This window comes from Cornus florida, unplaced genomic scaffold (assembly GCF_030987335.1).
Source record: "Cornus florida cultivar Cherokee Brave unplaced genomic scaffold, ASM3098733v1 CherokeeBrave_3.0.0_Hap2_Chr01, whole genome shotgun sequence".
Classification (NCBI taxonomy): Eukaryota; Viridiplantae; Streptophyta; class Magnoliopsida; order Cornales; family Cornaceae; genus Cornus; species Cornus florida.
This window is the reverse complement of record NW_026775571.1, coordinates 66,071,303-66,090,017: the sequence shown is the minus strand read 5'-3', so window position 1 is coordinate 66,090,017 and position 18,715 is coordinate 66,071,303. Positions and strand designations below refer to the sequence as shown.

The 18,715-nt window shown below is 35.4% G+C and overlaps 2 protein-coding genes across 2 annotated transcripts; both read left to right on the top strand.

Annotated features, from left to right (window-relative positions):
* Nucleotides 1–873: 873 nt before the first annotated feature.
* LOC132273758 (disease resistance protein L6-like) lies at nt 874–3,954 on the top strand. The gene is made up of 5 exons (XM_059774814.1): nt 874–1,051; nt 1,227–1,329; nt 1,419–1,465; nt 1,569–2,170; nt 2,778–3,954. The coding sequence occupies exons 1-5, from the start codon at nt 1,001–1,003 to the stop codon at nt 3,952–3,954; spliced, it is 1,980 nt and encodes a 659-aa protein (XP_059630797.1). The 5' UTR covers nt 874–1,000.
* A 23-nt stretch (nt 3,955–3,977) lies between these two features.
* Nucleotides 3,978–5,482, top strand: LOC132299851 (uncharacterized). The gene is made up of 2 exons (XM_059796748.1): nt 3,978–4,316; nt 4,429–5,482. The coding sequence occupies exons 1-2, from the start codon at nt 4,242–4,244 to the stop codon at nt 4,792–4,794; spliced, it is 441 nt and encodes a 146-aa protein (XP_059652731.1). The 5' UTR covers nt 3,978–4,241; the 3' UTR covers nt 4,795–5,482.
* Nucleotides 5,483–18,715: the final 13,233 nt, after the last annotated feature.

Below are 18,715 nucleotides of genomic sequence, written 5' to 3'. Positions count from 1 at the left end.
TCAATTATAAAAAATTAAAATACTAAAAATCAAATAAATGAACAAGTTTTACCTATTCATCCCCGTCTCAATTTTATTTGAAGTCAAAAATTTGACATCCATTCTCTATCGCGCAACTCAAAAGAGTGAAAAAAAAAAAAAAAAAGAAAAAGAGGAAGAAGAAGAAGAAGAAGATATATTAATTCATAAAATTTGGATATAATTGAATTTTTATGAGTCTAAAAAGGCTGTTATGCTCTTTTCAGTCGAAGAGGGGAAAATCCGCCATAATGTCGCAAAATTTTGATTGTTTTGACAGCTTGTTGATAGGAGAGGGTCTTTGAGCAGACAGGCAAAACTAAAGATTGTACGGTGTAATTAAGGCTATTTACCATTGTTGTAATTAGAGCAAACTTTAGCAGGTTTATGTAATTTAATCGAATTAATTTTTTATTTTATTAATTACTCAGCTGTGATGTAACTAATATATATATATTTTTTGGGTAAGTATGATGTAACTAATTTTGTGTTTTAAAATGAATAGCGAATGAAAATTCTCAAATTGAACGTGGTAATTTACCCATTATTCTAAGTATTGTGTGATTGCTTGACAAGTGCTGCGGCTTTAGCCAAAAGAGAGAATGTCTTGGCAGCTGACGGGGTCGACCCCATTAATTGCATTAACAAAGAAAAGAGTGGCACAGTGTCTATTGTGTATGTGAATGCCGTGCTATGACGTGGCGACTCAGAGAAATTGGCCAAATGTGATTATTGGAGTGTGTTAAAAAAAATGTGATTAGTAGGCTGTGGTCGAAGTGTGTGTTTGGTGTGTTGACGCGGAAATAAACGGCAACATTGTGTGTGTGTGTATATATATTCATATATATATATATAATTGCGATGGTCTCTCATCTCATGGTATTCTTGAACATAGAGTGAATAAAGCTGGTACTCTGGTCTCTTTTCTTCTTCCCATATTTCTCTTGCTCCATTTTTCTATAAAAATGATAAAAGTGTTATTATGGAATGCTGTAGCACTCTTTCAGATACACACTTAAGAGATGCTTATATGGTACGCGTCTTTTATACTATCCATTGAAGTCGGCACAAAAAAATCAATTATGTATTGTATCATTACTCTTTTTCTTGTAATTTGGGTCTAAACTTCTGACTTGCAAGTTAATTATTTGGATGGTTAGATGTATTTACTTGCTCCTCACCTTCCATCTGTTACCTAATCTTTGCAGATCGATTGCCCAAACTCCCAAATGACGCCCACAGAATTGACTCAGAGGACCATACACTCGCTACACCTTCTTCCATGTAGCTTGATAATATTGTCTCTGATTGGTATTCTTTCTTTATTATTGTTATTATTATTATTTTGATAATTCATGTTGACATAGCTTGGGTAGATAACTCGGCTGTACGTTTGGAAGTCTTAATTTGCAGATTCATTGCCCAAACACTGAAGAGATATAGAGAGGTCAGATTTGATAGGGTTGGTAGTACAATACTCGTAGAAGATTTATTTTATTTTTCAACATTCAGAAGATTTAGATTCTAAATATTTTTGCTGATGGATGGAGGTGGAAACACAGAGGACGACTGTATCTCAAATGGAGTTTGAGGCAGGTCCAAGTACGACGACAAGTGTACCTGTAAGAGACACTGAGGCAGATGCTGCATCGCACTCTTCATCCTCATCACTTCCGGGAGGCGCATATGAAGTCTTCTTGAGTTTCAGAGGCCCAGACACTCGCTACGGCTTCGCAGATTACCTCTTCCGTTCGCTCATTCAATCAGGAGTCCGCACCTTTCGAGATGATGAAGAGGTCCGCCAAGGAACAAAACTCAAAACTGAACTCGAAAAAGGAATCAGGGACTCGAAGATCTCAATTCCAATCTTCTCCAAAAGATATGCTGAAAGTAAATGGTGTCTTATGGAGCTACTGCTGATGTTGGAGTGCCAAAGTCAAACTAAACCACAACTGATTTTACCTATCTTCTACCATGTCACACCCGATGAAGTGAAGCTGAAGCATCGAGGGGGTACTTTCGAGAGGGCCTTGAACAAGCTCGAGGAATCGCTCAAGGAATCTGGGGAATTCCGTGAAGACGATATGATGCAATGGAAGGAGGCACTGACTAAGGCTGGAAAAATCCCTGGTTGGGAAGTGGATGAGAAGAGGTAATTCACTCTCGTTGAAATTTATATTATCTGGGTCTTTGCTACAGTTATGCTTATGAATAACCTACCCAGAAAAAGCAAAAGAAGACAAGATAAAATAAATAATCATATATATATATGATTATATATATATATATATATATTGGTAAATGTAAATTAAAAAAAAAAATCACGTTATATACGGAATGTTCAAAAACCATCTGGTGTTAAAAAGACAAATCCCCCTCTTTTTTCAAATTAAGCAAATAAGGTTATTTTCTCAACTTAAAAGACAAATAATTAAAATGACCTTAAAGTAAAATAATAAAAAATAAAAAAACACTTTAATGCACAAAATTTATTAATGCTGTTTTCGGGTTTTAATAAATAAAAAATAATAATAATAAAAAATGGCTATCATAGGGTAATTTACTACAAAATTTTAAATTTTATAGATTCATATATACATACTAAATAGTACTAGTGTTTCTTGCATATTTTTTTTACGTAGGCAGGGCCTTTTTTTTTTGCACTTTACATTTATTTTTTTATTTTTTCCTTCTCTCTTATTGGTTTGCTTTAATTTCCTTCTAGTCCCTAATTATTTGGCCTTGCCGGCATCAATCAGGTATGAAGGAGGATTAATTACAAACGAGATTGTTCCTCGAGTACAATCGGAGTTGAAGATTAAAATCATGGATGTAACTACAAAGTTGGTTGGAATGGATCATCACAAAAATGAAATGAGGAGGCTATTAGATATTTCCTCGGACGATGTTAACTTTGTTGGTATTTATGGCATGACTGGTATTGGCAAGACAACCGTTGCCAAATGCATTTACAACGAACTCCTTCAGGAGTTCGACTGTTGTAGCTTCCTCGACTGTTCCATCTTCCTTGAAGATATTCAAAAGGAAGGAAAACTCCAGGGTACTATTGCTAGTTTGCAAAAACAGCTTTGCATTGACGCACTGAATTGGAGCGTTGACATTGCAAATGTTGAAGCCGGAAAAGACAGTATTAAAAAAAAATTTTGTAACAAGAAAGTTCTCTTTGTTCTTGATGATGTGAGTTCCATTTCATTTTTTGATTTTCTATTGGGAGAGCCTAATTGTCTTGTGGCAAAGGATGGGTGCTTTGGCAAAGGAAGTAAGATCATAGTAACAACCAAAGACAAAGGTGTTTTAAATGATCTTAAAGTTGAAAGGACTTATCAACTCCCATTTATGGATGATAGCCAATCTCTTCAACTTTTCTGCATGCATGCCTTCGACGCTGAGTGTCCTCCAAATGAATATGATAGTTTCTCTAGGGAGATTGCATCCTTTGCTGGAGGCCTTCCTCTAGCTCTCGAGTCTATGGGTTCGTCTCTACATGGGCAGAATGATCTAGAGATATGGAAAGCTGCTTCAAAGAAGTTCGCAAAAACAACGGATGATAATGTTTTGAAAAAGTTGGAAGTAGATTATAAATCATTAAATCCAAATCAACGACAAATGTTCCTTGATGTTGCATGTCTTTTTGTTGGGATGGATAAAAGAACTGTATTTTACTTGTGGGATGCTCGTGAATATGATCCAGAGAGAGAATTTGAGAAGCTTAAGCTCAGGTCTCTTGTGAAAGTGGGAGATGCTAATGAGCTGAGGATGCACAATCAGCTTATAGCTCTTGGGAAGGATATCGTCAAGAAAGAAAATAATTTCTTTGGAAATCGTAGTAGGCTGTGGAATCCGGATGAAGCCCAACTAATATTGGAGGGAAGGATGGTAAGATCTGAGTGCACAGAATTTTATTGTTATATTTGATTAAGCATATTAAGTTGTGAGATCTAAATACCTTATTAACTTATTTTATTCATTGGCAGGGAAAATCTGTTAGTCTAGAACAGGTTGAGGCCCTAAGTCTTGGCTCTATATTGGAGCCTATAGAGAAGCCTTGCTTTACAAGTAAGGACTTCACTGGACTAGTAAATCTAAGGTATCTCCGAGTGGATGGTGAAGACCTTGCTGGGGATTTTACAAGTGTTCTGTTATCCTTAAGTTGGCTTAATTGGCGTGGTTGCCCTCCGGATTTCAAACCAACTAATTTTCATATGAAGAATCTGGTCATTCTTAATCTATCAAATAGTAGCATCACAGAAGAATGGGGGGGTTGGAAACAAATCAAGGTCTTGTGTAATACCTCTACTTTTGTTTCTCGTGTCCTATCTTAATTACATTTGTTTGAAATTATTGTTCTTATTAATTTTTCTTTGGTGCCTATTTATTTATTTTTAACAGATGGAGAAAAAGTTAAAAGTTCTACTGGTGGATTATTGTTGTGATTTAACGAGGACTCCTCCAAACTTCTCGTCATGTGCACATTTAGAGATATTGAATTTTGCACACTGTGGAAGTTTGGTCAACATTGACTCCATTGACAATCTAAAGAATTTGAAAGTGCTTGATATTTCATATGTTGCTATAGCCAAGTTGCCTGATCAAATTAACATATTAGAGAATCTGGAAGTACGGAGAGGATTTGGATTGGGCAATCTGGAAGTACGGAGAGGACTTCGATTCGGCAATCTAGAAGTACGGAGAGGATCTCGATTTGGCAATGTGTATAACATGGAAGAGCGGATTCAGGAATTGTCAATGGGGTAGGCTAATATTCTTTTGCGTTGGCTAATATCAATAATATTTTTTTTTTTTTGGCTGTGCTAAAATTAGGCATAGTAAAGAAATTTTTTTTTGGTGGTGAGCACACCTAAGCCCACTTTGGATCTGCCGGTGGTAATATGAAAGGACTGCATCTTTGAGATGCTTGAGGTTTTATGGTTCCAAAATTCGAAGCTTACCAGCTTGCATTTCGGGTTTTGACATGCTTGAGGTGATCGTGATAATGTTGTGGAGATGCCCACAGATAGTGGGAAATTATCCAAATTGGAAAAACTGACCTATGATGGTACCAAATTAAGTTTATACCAAAAAAATATTGGTTTCCTTTCTCAGCTGAAGGTGCTCCTCATACGATCCTGTGAGGATCACCATTGTATATTGGATTTACCTCAACTCTAGTTGAGTTCTCTCTTGCGATTTGTGATTCAATGGAAAAGTTGTCAGATGTATCAAATTTGAAAATTTTGTCAAAGAGTGTCGCGATAAGCCCAAAAAGGGTTCAAGGGGCTTGGAAAATCACGATCGTTGACAGGTTTGTATGAATAAGCCGGGAAGATGCTGCGCGCAACCTCTGAAAACATGCCCGATTTGTCAAACTTAAATAAGTAGTCAATATTATGTATTTGTAATTGTTCAGAACTTGATAAGATGGAAAGGCTGAAGTATTTGAATTTGGGTCAAGTTAGTAATGTTATAATAAAAATATAATTAAATTATATTAATGATGATTTAATATGAATATTATTTTCCTAGTTAAAAAAATATTTAGGGTGAATATTATTTTATCATATTTTTCATAATTATTATATCCTTAACCATCAATTACACATATATCAATACTAGAAAAATGAACATGTATTGCACGTGAGGAAAAATGTTTGTAAATATTTTAATTTAATTCTTCAATTATATATATATATGTTCGGCTCCCAAAAATCGTGGTCTTTCCAAGTGTGGAAAGGAGGGTGAATTGTGGGCGTGCCAGGAACTGCTATCGTTCTAAAGTGAGTATCCGAACAATTATCCAGTAAGAGATTGCAAGGGTCAGGTGACTGTACGAAGGGCTGGAATTACCACCTTCAGAGGTTTTTTTTGCCTTGAAAAAGGTCTTTTGGACTGGCTAGTGGAAAGAACTGCGGTATTGAAAGTGCAGGACTTTAAAGTAGAGTGCTGAAAAGTAAGAATATTAAGTGTACGACTTGAATAAAATATATTGAAGGTGCATTACATGAATGTAAAGAGACATGAAATGTAATTGAAAGATAAGGTGCTATTTGTTGTGTGTGTTGAACATGATTTGTATATTAAGCCTAAGTGCTCTATTTATGAAGTTTCTTTATAGCAGTTGGAAATGTGACAGTTTCAGTAGCTTACACTTGGCCTTTCCTCAAACTGCCAAGTGTTCCATGATCTTTCAGCCTTCTCTCAATGTTGCCAAGTATAAAACCATATTCTCCCATGATCTACAACTAGTAAATAGTGGTCTTGGCAGTTGTATACATGTTTGTAAGCCTTCTCCCACGTTTTGGAACTGCCCAGATGGAAAGGCAGCAGTTGCAGCAACAGTTGAGAACTTCCACCTAGAAAGTTCGGACCATGCCACGTGTCCCATGTCTTCCTTAGTCTTCTCCCTCATGTATGGTCTTATCAGTTATTTCAGACACGATTTTATTAACTTAATCCTTGTCATCAGAGGCGGAACCAGGATTTGAAAATAGGGGGGCTAAAGAAAAAATTTAAGTAGAAAATTTACTGGGAAAAAAAAAATTCAAGCAGAAAAGATGAAAATATCAAAAATAATACCACATCATACCAAACAGCCCCTAGGTCTTCTTCAATCTTCTAGTTCTAATTTGTTTGTAGGCTTGTTTTCTGGGCTGGGCCATTTATCATTTAGGTTTTATTATGGATTAGGCAACTTGGGCTGGGCTGGGCTGGGCTATGGCTAATAGGAAATAGTAATACTAATTTTTATTTTTTTATATTATGGACCTTGGCTATAGCCCAGGTTAGCCCACAGGGAGCTCCGCCCCTTCTTGTCATCCACAATCTTCAACAACTTCCTCAGTTAGTAGCAATAATGGCATGAAACACTGCCACTTTCAATTGAAGTATATTGGTCAAGTACCCCATGTCTTTGATAATTTTTTCCTTCTGAGAATCCTTCTTTCTATATAATTCTATATACATCATGCATGTATATAAAAGTTATTTGCGGACCACGTTCTACTCGGCTTTGTGTAACTTCCTTCCAGTTGAACTTTCCTTTTCTGGTCTTTGTTTCATGGTGTTGTGGCCCCTGGATTTCAGCAACTTCTTCATTGTGGACTAAATCTGATATAAATATATATATGCATAAACATATATATATATATATATATATTCATAAATATAAATCATCCCACATCCCTTTTCTTCTGCAGATCATGTTCCTTGGATTTTTGGTAATTCCTCTTTTTGAGACTTTCCTTTTGAGTTTGGAGTTCATGGCACCATGGACTCCTTGATTTTAGCAGTCTTTCCATCGTGGGTAATATTCTAATATACATATATATATATATATATATATATATATATATATATATTAGATTTTTGGTAATTTCTCTTTTTGAGACTTTCCTTTTGAGTTTGGAGTTCATGGCGCCATAGACTCCTTGATTTTAGCAGTCTTTCCATCGTGGGTAGTATATATATATATATATATATATATATATATATATATATATTTGTACACACACACACATATATATATATGTATATCCAAAAATATATTTTGCTATCAACCAACTTCCTTTTTTTTAGCCACGTCGTTGAATTAGTCAAAAAATAGCTGTTGGGACCTCTTTAAATTTAGGAGAAAATCCACCCCACATTCTCCTTCTTCTAGCTTGGTCAACTCTTGGTCTTGTCAGAATGGAAATTATCCATTTACTTGGAAACACGATTCTGATCCAACAACAATTCCCTAAAGAATTGATATAATGTGGTAAGTTCTATATAACTCGCCATGTGTCGAGAGCCAATTGGTTAACTTTGTCTTAGAAATTTCCTGAGGTTACCTTCATGGTAGTATTTCCATGTCATAATTCCTCTTTCCAAATAGGAATATTTGGACCCTTGATTTAAAGATGGAAAATCCTAATAGGATTCTCATTTTTCCTTTAAAAATAGAAATGGTAGTGGGATTATACTGGCCACTTGTCTTTGATTTCAATTACCGCATAATATTACACAACTTCTAATACTCCAAAATGACTAATTAGAGTTGTGATCCAACATGGTAAGTTCCAATGGAACTCACCACATGTCACTTTTCAATTGGGCCAAAAATAATGGAGTAAACATATGGCCCCCAAATTCCATGCCTTGTGGAATAATTTGATGACAAGACATGAGATTTGAATTTCTCCATCATGAAGAAGAAGAAAAAGAAATTGAAGAAGAAGAAGTGGAGGTACTGGAAGAAGGAGATGATGGTTTGTATAAAACGAAGGGATAAGAAAGTTTCTCAGGTACTTTCAATATGGTTGGACTTAACTTAGAATTGCTAACATGGAAATGCATGTATATACAAGCAAGATAAGTAATTTCCAGTATGAATAGAACTTGGACCATGTAATGTAGCCTCTTCTTAATGAAATGCTCCATACTTAGGAAATCAGTTGATTTTGAAAATTTAGCTAAGCATGTTTTATAATTTTAGCCAATGTACTTTTCCAAGTAATTAGCTTTTTCTTTTTGGAATGGCTAAAGTATGGCCATTACGCTTCCTTTCCAGCTTTCCGGTTTACTTGGAAAAGAAGATACCAGCCATTTTACATGGCTGGTTGAATGATTGTGAATTTCCAGTTTTCAGAGATGGAAGGGTGATATTCTTTCAAGTATACACCATTCATAGGATACTTGTGGGATCCTCCATCTATGTCCATCAATCTATAAGCCCCTTTTCCAAGGACTCGTTCCATCAAGTAAGGACCATCCTAATTAGGAGTCCATTTTCCATATTCTTTGTCTTTGACTCTAGGTGGAAATTTGACTTGCCATACCAGGTCTCTTTCAGCAAATGTCTTTGCCTTAACCTTTTTGTTGTATGTCCCCATGACTTTCTTCTTTTAAGCAATAACATGGTCTAAGGCATTGAGACGGACTTCATCAAGGTCTTTTAATTCTACCAACATGGCATGGTTGTAATCTGTTGGAGTTAGTTTATTTTGGAAAGCCACCCTGCAGACCTAATGGTCATTTATATTAGAAAAACGACATCATGTCCATATGTAAGCATATATGGTGTAAGCCCAAAGGGCCTTAGAAAGTAGGTGATGCCACTCCTTCGGATGTTTCTCAATCATCTTCTCAAGGATGTTGAGAATTACTTTGTTGGAAGATTCTGCCTGTCTATTTGCTTGGGCAAAATATAGAGTAGAACTGATCACTTGGGCACCACATTCAGCACAATAATCAAGAACTTTGTTTCCAACAAAGGCAAGTCCTCTGTTAGTGGTGAGGGTCTCTGGAATTCCAAACCTATGTATAATGTGCTTCTTGATAAAATCAATTACTGTTGACTATTCACAGGTCTTCAATGGAATAGCCTCCACCCACTTTGTGAAATAATCGATTGCAACCAACATATAGGTGTGGCCATTTGCAGATAGTGGCCTTAACTTTCTAATAAAGTCTAAAGCCCACCCTTTAAATGGCTATATTTTCACTACCGGCTGCATATTGATAGCTGGAAGTTTTTGGACCTGGCCATGTTCTTGACATGCAATACAAGTCTTTGTAAACTCTATGCAATCTTTCAATATGTCTTTCCAATAATAACTATACCTTCTAAGAAGCCACCTCATCTTGATTCTAGCTTGATGAGCTCCGCATATTCTAAGGTGTGATTCTACCATCACTCTTATGGACTCATTCCATCCAAGGCATCTTAGCAAGAGTCCATCTTCTTCATTCTTTGGTAGAGATCTCCATCAATTAAAATATAATATGGTGCCAAAAGCTGAACTCTTTTGTCCACATTGGCACTAGGATCCTGCAAGAAAGGAATAATTGGTGTTCTCCAATCTTTCAAATCTAATCCATCTATATTAACATTGAAAATCTCCTATGCCTTCTTGGCAGGTTTGATTTTTTCTAGCTTGTCAGCTTGGAAATAACCTACCATCTCATGCCGTGACTCTACAGAAGGGCGAGTCTTTCTTTTGATTGTAATCAATTTTCTTCCACACCTAGTGGGACTTTTACTTGAGAGGCTAGTTGTGCTAGATCATCAGCCTTTGTGTTTAAATGCCTTGGCCAATATTTGAGTTGGAAATCATCAAACGGGCATAGTAATTCCAAAGCTAAAGAGTGGAAAGGCCTCAAATACCAGTTAAGATATCTATATTCTTCAGAAAGTTGGTTAAGTATCAAGTTGGAATATCCAATAATCTAGACCTTATCCACCTTTAGCTTTAGCAGGATTTCGAGCCCAATAATTAGTGCCTGGTTGTTTATACACTTGAAATCCAAGAAGAAAGAAAATGTGCTTTTTCTTCCCTTTGGTGAAATGATGACTATTCTAGCTCCCTCTCTATCATGAGTGTTTGATCCATCAAACATGAGAGTCCAAGGTGTATAGTCAAGGTAGAGATTATCCACCTCATCATATACTTCTAAATCTATCTTGGTAGAAGGATGATTTGCTAGAAATTCTGCCACCGCCCTTCATTTTACTGCCTTTTGTGGAATATATTTGAAAGAAAACTCCATTAAGGCTAGTGACCACTTTCCAATACGTCCAGTGATCAAAGGCCTCGAGAGCATATACTTAATCAAATATGTTTGATATATAATATACACGGCCACTGGCAACATGTAAGTTCTCAACTTCATAGCCGCATAATATAAGGAAAAACACAACTTTTTAATGGAAGTGTACCAACATTCCAGTGGAGTGAGTACCTTACTTAGGTAATAGATGGCTAGCTCCTTTCCCTATTCATTGTTCTGGTCTAGAAGGGTTCCAATTGATTCATCAATGGCCGATAAATATAATCTTAAAGACCGCTTCTTGATTGGAGGCATCATCACTGGAGGGTTGGCCAGGTAGCTTTTCAGCCCTTCAAAGGCTTGCTGGTTCTGTTCTGTCCACTTGAATTCTTTAGCTTCTTTTAACTTCAATAAAGTGGAGAAAGCATGAGTCTTTCCAGTATAGTTGGCAATGAACCTCCTTTCTTAGTGGCCGGTGGCTTCGCTTCAATAATTGCCTTTATTTTTTTTTGGTCTATCTCAATACCTTTTTGATGGACCAGAAAACCCAGGAAATTTTTAGCTGAAAACCCAAAATCGCACTTCAAGGGATTTATCTTCAACTTATGTTGCCTCATTCTTTCAAAAGCCATCTTCAGATTATGGAGATGTTAAACCTTGGCTGAGGATTTAATGACTACATCATCAATGTATACTTCCAAAAAATAGTTAATCATGTTATGGAAAATTACATTCATGGCCCTTTGATGTATTGCTCCGACATTCTTTAACCCAAATAGCATGATAACCCATTCAAAGGTCCCAATGGATCTTGGATATTTGAAGGTCATCTTAGCAATATCTTTCTCTGCAATATAAATCTGGTTATACCTAGAATGTCCATCCATAAATGAAAGAATTTAATTCTTAGCAGCAGAATCTACAAACTGATCAGCAACAGGCGTTGGGTATTCATCTTTTGGAGTAACAAGATTTATATTCTAGAAATCCACATATACCCTTAGCTTACCAGTCTTCTTAATAACTGGAACTATGTTAGAAATCTAGTCAACATACCTGGCGGTTCTTATAAAACAAGCCTTGCTTCTTTGACCTTTAGAATAACTTCTTGGGACATCCTTTTTGAAGGCTGCCTGAAAGGCTTGAAACCTTCTTTAATTGGCAATTTATGCTCTACCAGTTCTTTGAAAAACCCTAGCATTTCCTCATACGTCCAAGTAAAGCAATCTTTGTATTCTTCAAGTAAGGAAATCAATTCTTCTCTAAAGGTTGGTTCTAGAAGCTTACTAATATAGGTAAGCCATGGGTCTTGCCCCGTTCCAAGATTAACTTCCAAAAGTGGATCTTGCATTTCGGCCTTAAGATCATCAAGCTTCATTGGTGCTGCCTTTAAGTATGTCAGTTGGATAACTTTCAACTTCTCTTCGGTATCTTCCATAATCTCCAAAACATTAGTTGAAAATGAAGTACTAGCAGCTGCAGTCCTTTCCAGCCGTAATTCGACTAGATATTCTTTCAACCTAGCAAGGCAACAATTAATCACCTGGCTAAGTATTATGTCGTCTTTAGGTTTCACTTCTATAAAAACTTTTGTTTGAAATGTAATGCTGAACACCGGCCTTGGGTAGAATTGTTAGGCTTCGTGTTCTTTAGAAAAGCTCCCTTATGTCCTCTTTTGTGAAAGTTCTTCTCATAGTGGCCTTCTTTGGACAGCCTTTGCTATCCTTTCCAATAAAACTGATTAGAACAAATTCTTCACTATATAGCTCGGCATCTGCATGGTATACCCTAGCCACATATGGCTGGTTATCAACTTACACCACTTTTCCCTCATCTTCATCCCAAAATATCAACATTTGATAGAGTGAGGATGGAATGCAAAAGTTTAGGTGAATCCATTCACGGCCTAAAAGCAAGTTATAGGTGGTTGTGGACTTGACGACGGCCGTTCCAATACGCCAAACTAAATGTAGTGAATGTGTGGTTCAAGAAAAGCCTTTTATGTCAAATTTAAATTTATAAAAACCACTACCTACACCACTACTAACGTAGCAAGAGTGAGTAGGGATCGTCCCAAGGGATTATACATGTTAGAATTTCAACTTCGACTCTAGCGTACCAAATGATTGCAAAAGAGAGTTGGGTTGGTTGATTACTTCTAGAAAAGAATTAATTAAAATGCAATAAAAATAAAACTAAGTAGAGATAGGGATTTAAGAGATGAGAAGAGAGGACTTAGGGTGTTGGAATCACCACTAAGCTCATGTAATTAACCACTTGCTTTCCATTAATGGGGAATACATTGTTGTGAACAAAATTGGTTCGACTAGCAAAGGTGACTCAACAAGTGTATAATGTCTAAACAACATGTGAAAGGCTACAATATATCTATTGGAAGAGGAATATATTGTCTAGACAACATGTGAAGAGAACAAAATATCAAATCAAGTCATTAAACCTTTCATTAAGCTCAAAATTCCATTACACCACAATATTAGAGCATATGCTTCTTGCATTCAAAAACATGGAACATCAAAGAACAAGCATGAATTGTCTCCCCATCTAACACTACACTACAACTACACTACTAGCATGACAATAAACTAAAGGAGAGGCACAATCCATCAAGGAATAAGTATGAACCATTAAGAGACATAACAAGAGCATTCTATTAAGTACTAATGTCTAGCCATCACTAGATTCTCAATCAACCATGCATAGACATGCAATTAATATAGAAAAACTAGTGTAGAGATCAATTCCCCAAATAATCACACATAAGACAACATGTAATTAAAATAGAGAATCAATGGAAGAATTAACCCATGTGAATCATGTGAGACATAATTCCAAATTTAATCACACATAGACATGTAAATAAACTAGAAAATTAATAGGGAGAATTAGACCATGGAAATCATAGAAATATACCAAGATTCATGAAATTCACAAGGCTAGAACACTAATCACAACAATATATATATAAATTCCCAAAAATAGAAATACAAGGGTTTAGATTACACAAGACTTAGGGCTCATCCTAGCCCTAAGTGTAGATCTAGTCAATCATGGAGGAGGTGGATGTATTCATGGAATCAAGCTCCAAACATGGCTCCATCTTCTTCTTCCTCTTCTTCTTCTTCTTCTTTTAAGCTCTAGAGATGGAGAGATAGTAAATTTAGAGATGTGTTCTTGAGATGTGCCTCCACTTCTCTCTTTTCTTCCAACCCTAATCTCTAACTTTTCTAGAGAAATAAAAATTACAATGTAGAAAATAAAAATGATAAAAAGCCTAAAGAATCCTCTTTTACAAATGGGTTGCTTCCCTTTATAAAGAAGGTCCTTTTCTTAGTCACTAAGTCTAGAATATATGCCCAAAAATATCTAATCCCGTAACTTTTTGGTAGGTGAACTGTTGGGCACGCACGGAAAAAGTGATAGCTTGCTGCCAGCATGTCCAGTTCGATCGATCCAACTTATTTTTGATCGATCCAACTCTTTCGATCGATTCAACTTATTTTTCGATCGATCCAACTTTTCTGATCGATCCAACTAAAAGTTCGATCGATCTAACTTTTTTTGCGATCCATCCAACTTTTCAGCTTTTCAGTATCAGCTTCTTTTTGCTCCAAATCAGCCTCTTTTCGCTATGGATCATCGCTATGACTTAGTTTGACTCCAAAAAGGTCTTAAGAACTCATTTTTAGCCCATTTTAACATTATTGACCTGAAATAGATAAAAAGACAAATAAGTACTAAAACGGATAAATAAGATAGATAAAGGTCCTAGAATACTCAAGCTTAAGGGGTTTAAATGTGTACTTTTCAGCGCTCATCACACCCCCAAACTTAAATATTGCTAGTCCCTAGCAATGAACTACGAAGTAAGGAATGAAATGAACAACTAAACAACTATGAACTAGAAAGCAATAAAATGATAGCGCCATTTTCGTAGGGAACACGATTGCATTTAGCATATGCAATAAGCCTTTTAAACCCCTAGGTTACCCCTAGTGGACGAGTAAAGTCTCGTGAGGGTTTCCAGAAATGGTACCCACAAACATTAAACTCATTCTTTCAAAAGAGGCACCAATTTTGCAAACAAGCATTGGGAGAAAACTACCTCAAGTATGCAATTTTTCAACCATTTCCAAGCAATCTCCCAAAATCTCAACATCAAACAAGCAAGCATCAAGTGTGCTATCGAAACACATCAAGAAAATGATCATGAAAATCGAAACAAGTCTATAATCCATGTGAGAGGTCCGGCATCAAGTGTGCTATCTTAGCCAACTAGAGAAGTAATCACATCCTTACCCTCAAACTAGCACACAAATCTAGTACCGATCATCAAGATAAGAGAGTGGACCTTTTATTAAAGCTTTATTCTTCTAGGTGCGCTTATTCTTTTCACTCTATTTTTTTTTTTTTTTTTTTATTGAGGATCAAAGATGGAAATATTGTGCAATGTGTTGATCTCTTAAGCTTTCTAGAAGATTCATGTAACGAGCGTTAGGTCAATGACTCCCAAACCAGATGGCTTTAGGGCATTAGGTGTTAAGACACCCCTACGGACTTACAAACTCAAATCAACTAGGCTACAAATCAAGACAACAACCATCTAATCATTTCCTACTTCTCACCTTTTGGGATAAGTCCTCACTTTTATTACTTTTGCAACTTTTTTTTTTTTTTAATCAATTATTAACCTAGAGTTTGGGCCCTCCACCTTTCGGCGCGAGAAGTTCACTGCTTAATGAGGCAAGAATCCCGGCTATTCAATGAAAAGGGGTTATTATCCACCTTTATCAAGAATGAAAGCTTTCAATGCACTACTAGCCCAATTGGGATATAACCAATTCAATAATCAACAAAGCATGTACCCCACAAATGAATGCTAGTGTGCACTGGTGCTAGTGTAGAATCCTAGAATGAATCTCAAAACAATCACAAATTCAGGATGATGTGGACCACAAATGCAAGCAAGATATCAATCTTTTGAAAAATTTACTCCTAAATGGCATCCTCAAGGCATACAAGGAGTATTGGACTCTCAAGTCAAGCAATTTTTAAATTTTAAGCAATATAGTCCTCAAAAAATCAAAATCATAGCTAACATCAATCTCAAATCTCAATTATGCATTTAAAGCTCAAATCTTAAGTAGAATGCAACAAGATACCTTACCCCCAAACTTAAACCGCACATTGTCCTCAATGTGCAATGAGAACAATGGAAAAAAAAAAGTGGAAAGAGTATACCGTGGTGGTGTAGACATGAAGCCCGGTCATGATCTAATTCGAAAGACGTCTCCCCCAAACTTAGAATCAACAACCTACTTGAATAACCACGCTAGCAAACTCACATCAAATATCAAATGGGATAAGAATAATCAAATCAACCATTCTAAGGCAATGTAACACATGATGCAAGAGAGATATAAGATCAAGCCCTAACTAAAGTATAAAGTATGCATGACTACACATAAGGGCACAATGATGAATCTTTTTATATTTTTCATTTAATGAAAGCAAGTATATACAAAATGCAAGAAAAATAAAGAATAAAATGCACGAACAAAATATAAAAAGAAAATTAAATAAGGCAAAATGTAATGAAAGAATATGTTCAATGTAAGAAATGAAAAATAATATGTGCAATGCAAGAAATGAAAAGGAACATGTACAATGCAAAAAAAATGGAAAGAATATGTACAATGCAAGTATATACAAAATTTTCTTACGTTTTTTTTTTCATTTTTTTTTTAATATATATGTGAAAACATGCAAAGAAAAATGAAAAATGTAAGAAATATGCAAAATGGGTGCTAAGTTTAACGTCTCTATCAAGACGGAATGCTTCTTTGAAAAACCGTCTTTTTTTTATTTATTATTATTATTATTTTTTAGACAAAACAAATATGTACACAAACAAAAATAAAAAGACAAGTGAATAAAAATAAAAATAAAAATGCAAGAAGTAAAAATGTAAGGAAATAAAGAATGCAAATTTTTTTTTTTTTTTTTTTTCGAAATTAAAAATTCAAGTTAAACAAAATATTTTTGGATTTTTGGAAATAAGATAAAAGGAAATAAAATAAAAGAAAAGAAATATTATTATTATTTTTATATATATATATATATATATATATTTATTTATTTTTAATACCAAGATAGAAGTAACTAAATAAAATAAAATAAAATAAAAAATAAAATAAAATAAAATAAAAATAGAAATAGGAAAAAGTCAAAAAGTCAAAGGGTCAAAGGGGCAAAGCTGTGATCGATCGAAGATGAAGTTCGATCGATCGAACATAGCTGTGATCGATCCGAGATGAAATTCGATCAATCGAACATGTAAAATTTTGGAGATCCCGAGAGCATGCATTTTGGAATTTGGATGCAGGTCCAAAATTTTTCTAAGTGTTGGGACTTAAGTGGAGTTCGATCGATCGAATCCACAGTTGGATCGATCGAAGAACAATTCGATCGATCGAAGGTGCTCTTGTGATCGATCGAATTGGCACCAAATGCCTAATTTTGAACTGAAAGTGCAGAAAATCCTATGCTAAGCCCCAATGATGGTAACAAGAATGAAAATTTGAAAAATAGATGGAAGAATGTACACAAGAATGAAAAATAAAAAGAAATGAGGGAGGAATAGAGTTGTGAAACTCTACGAATACTAGTGTTTAAAGTCTCTAGCAAGATGTTAGGTCAACTCACTAATCAAATGAATCAAAAACTGGATATGAAACATCCTTATTGACCCTCTTTTCACTTTTCTCATTTAATGTCCCACTTATGACAATAAAATCATCCTCTAAAAGATTGACTTGAAAAGAAATAAAAGAGATGATGTTGTTCCTTTCATCCACGGTCTTGAAAACAAAATCAATCATGGTTAGGCTTGCCTCTTTTTTGTGTTCTTGAAACACATTCAAATGATCATCCATATTAATAATTGGTGAGGCATTGTCTTTCAAAGACTCATTTGGATTAATAAGAAACACCCTCTCTTCGTCCCTCTTCTCCTCTTCATAAATTACCATTTCCTCACCTTCCAAGTAAGCTAAGGAGTCCATTAGAGAGTTTATTTCATTTTTAGAGCTTTTAAAGTCAAAACCACAATTTTTATACATTTCCAAAAGACACTCCTCAAGAGAGTCATTAGAGATAATAGAAGAAAGGCCCTCTTCAACAAGTTCCTCCTCCTTCTCTCCTACCTCAAGTGTGGTCAACATCTCCTCACTCTCTAGAGTAGCCATCTCCGAGATAAAATCATAATCAAAACAAGGAAAGTCCTCATTAATCATATTATGTTCTATTAGATTAGTCACTAACTCACTTGCCACTTCCTCCTCTATACAAGATAGAGTGCTAGGCATTAGCTCACTTGTTTCATTCTCCTCACTCTCATCATCCTCATCTATATGCATTGAAGTTCTTGCCATTTTTTCATTTGCCTCTTCCTCCTCCTCTTGATGAGAAAGAGTATTTGTAATTTGCTCAACTTGAGCTTCTAAGTTGGCTAAAGTTTGAGAATGAGAATTAATAAGTGAAGTGTGTGAAATATGCACATCAAGTAAAGCTAACACTTTTTCTTCAAATCCGGGTGAGTACTTAGAAGGTGGTGGAATTGATTCATCATAAAATGGTGGGGGAGGGTAATAGTCACAAAAAGGATTAAATGAGTGATCAAGTCCATAATAAGATGATGCATGAAATGAATTGGACTCAATCTCATAAGGATTAAAACATGATGGAGGAGCATAAGGTGAAGGGATGTAATTCCCCCCCAAACTTGGATCAAACAATTCCTCCATTCACAATTAAAACCCAAATGTAAGAAAAAAAAAAAAAATGACTTCAACAAGGGCCTATGCTTGGACAAAAATTTAGCAATAAAATGAGCCTCAACAAGGGCTATCACAAGCATACAAAGAAGTGAAACAATTAAAATACAAGAGTGCCAAGAATTGCTCACAATGGTCCTTTAGCACTTCAACTCCAAATTTAGCTTTTAAGCTCCAATGATTGCATTAAGTTCCAAAGTTCGCCTTCCTTGTAGTCAAGTACCTAATTGAACAAATAATAATGAGAATCAAGAGAAAAGAATATACAATGGAAAATAAAATAAAAATAGAAGCAA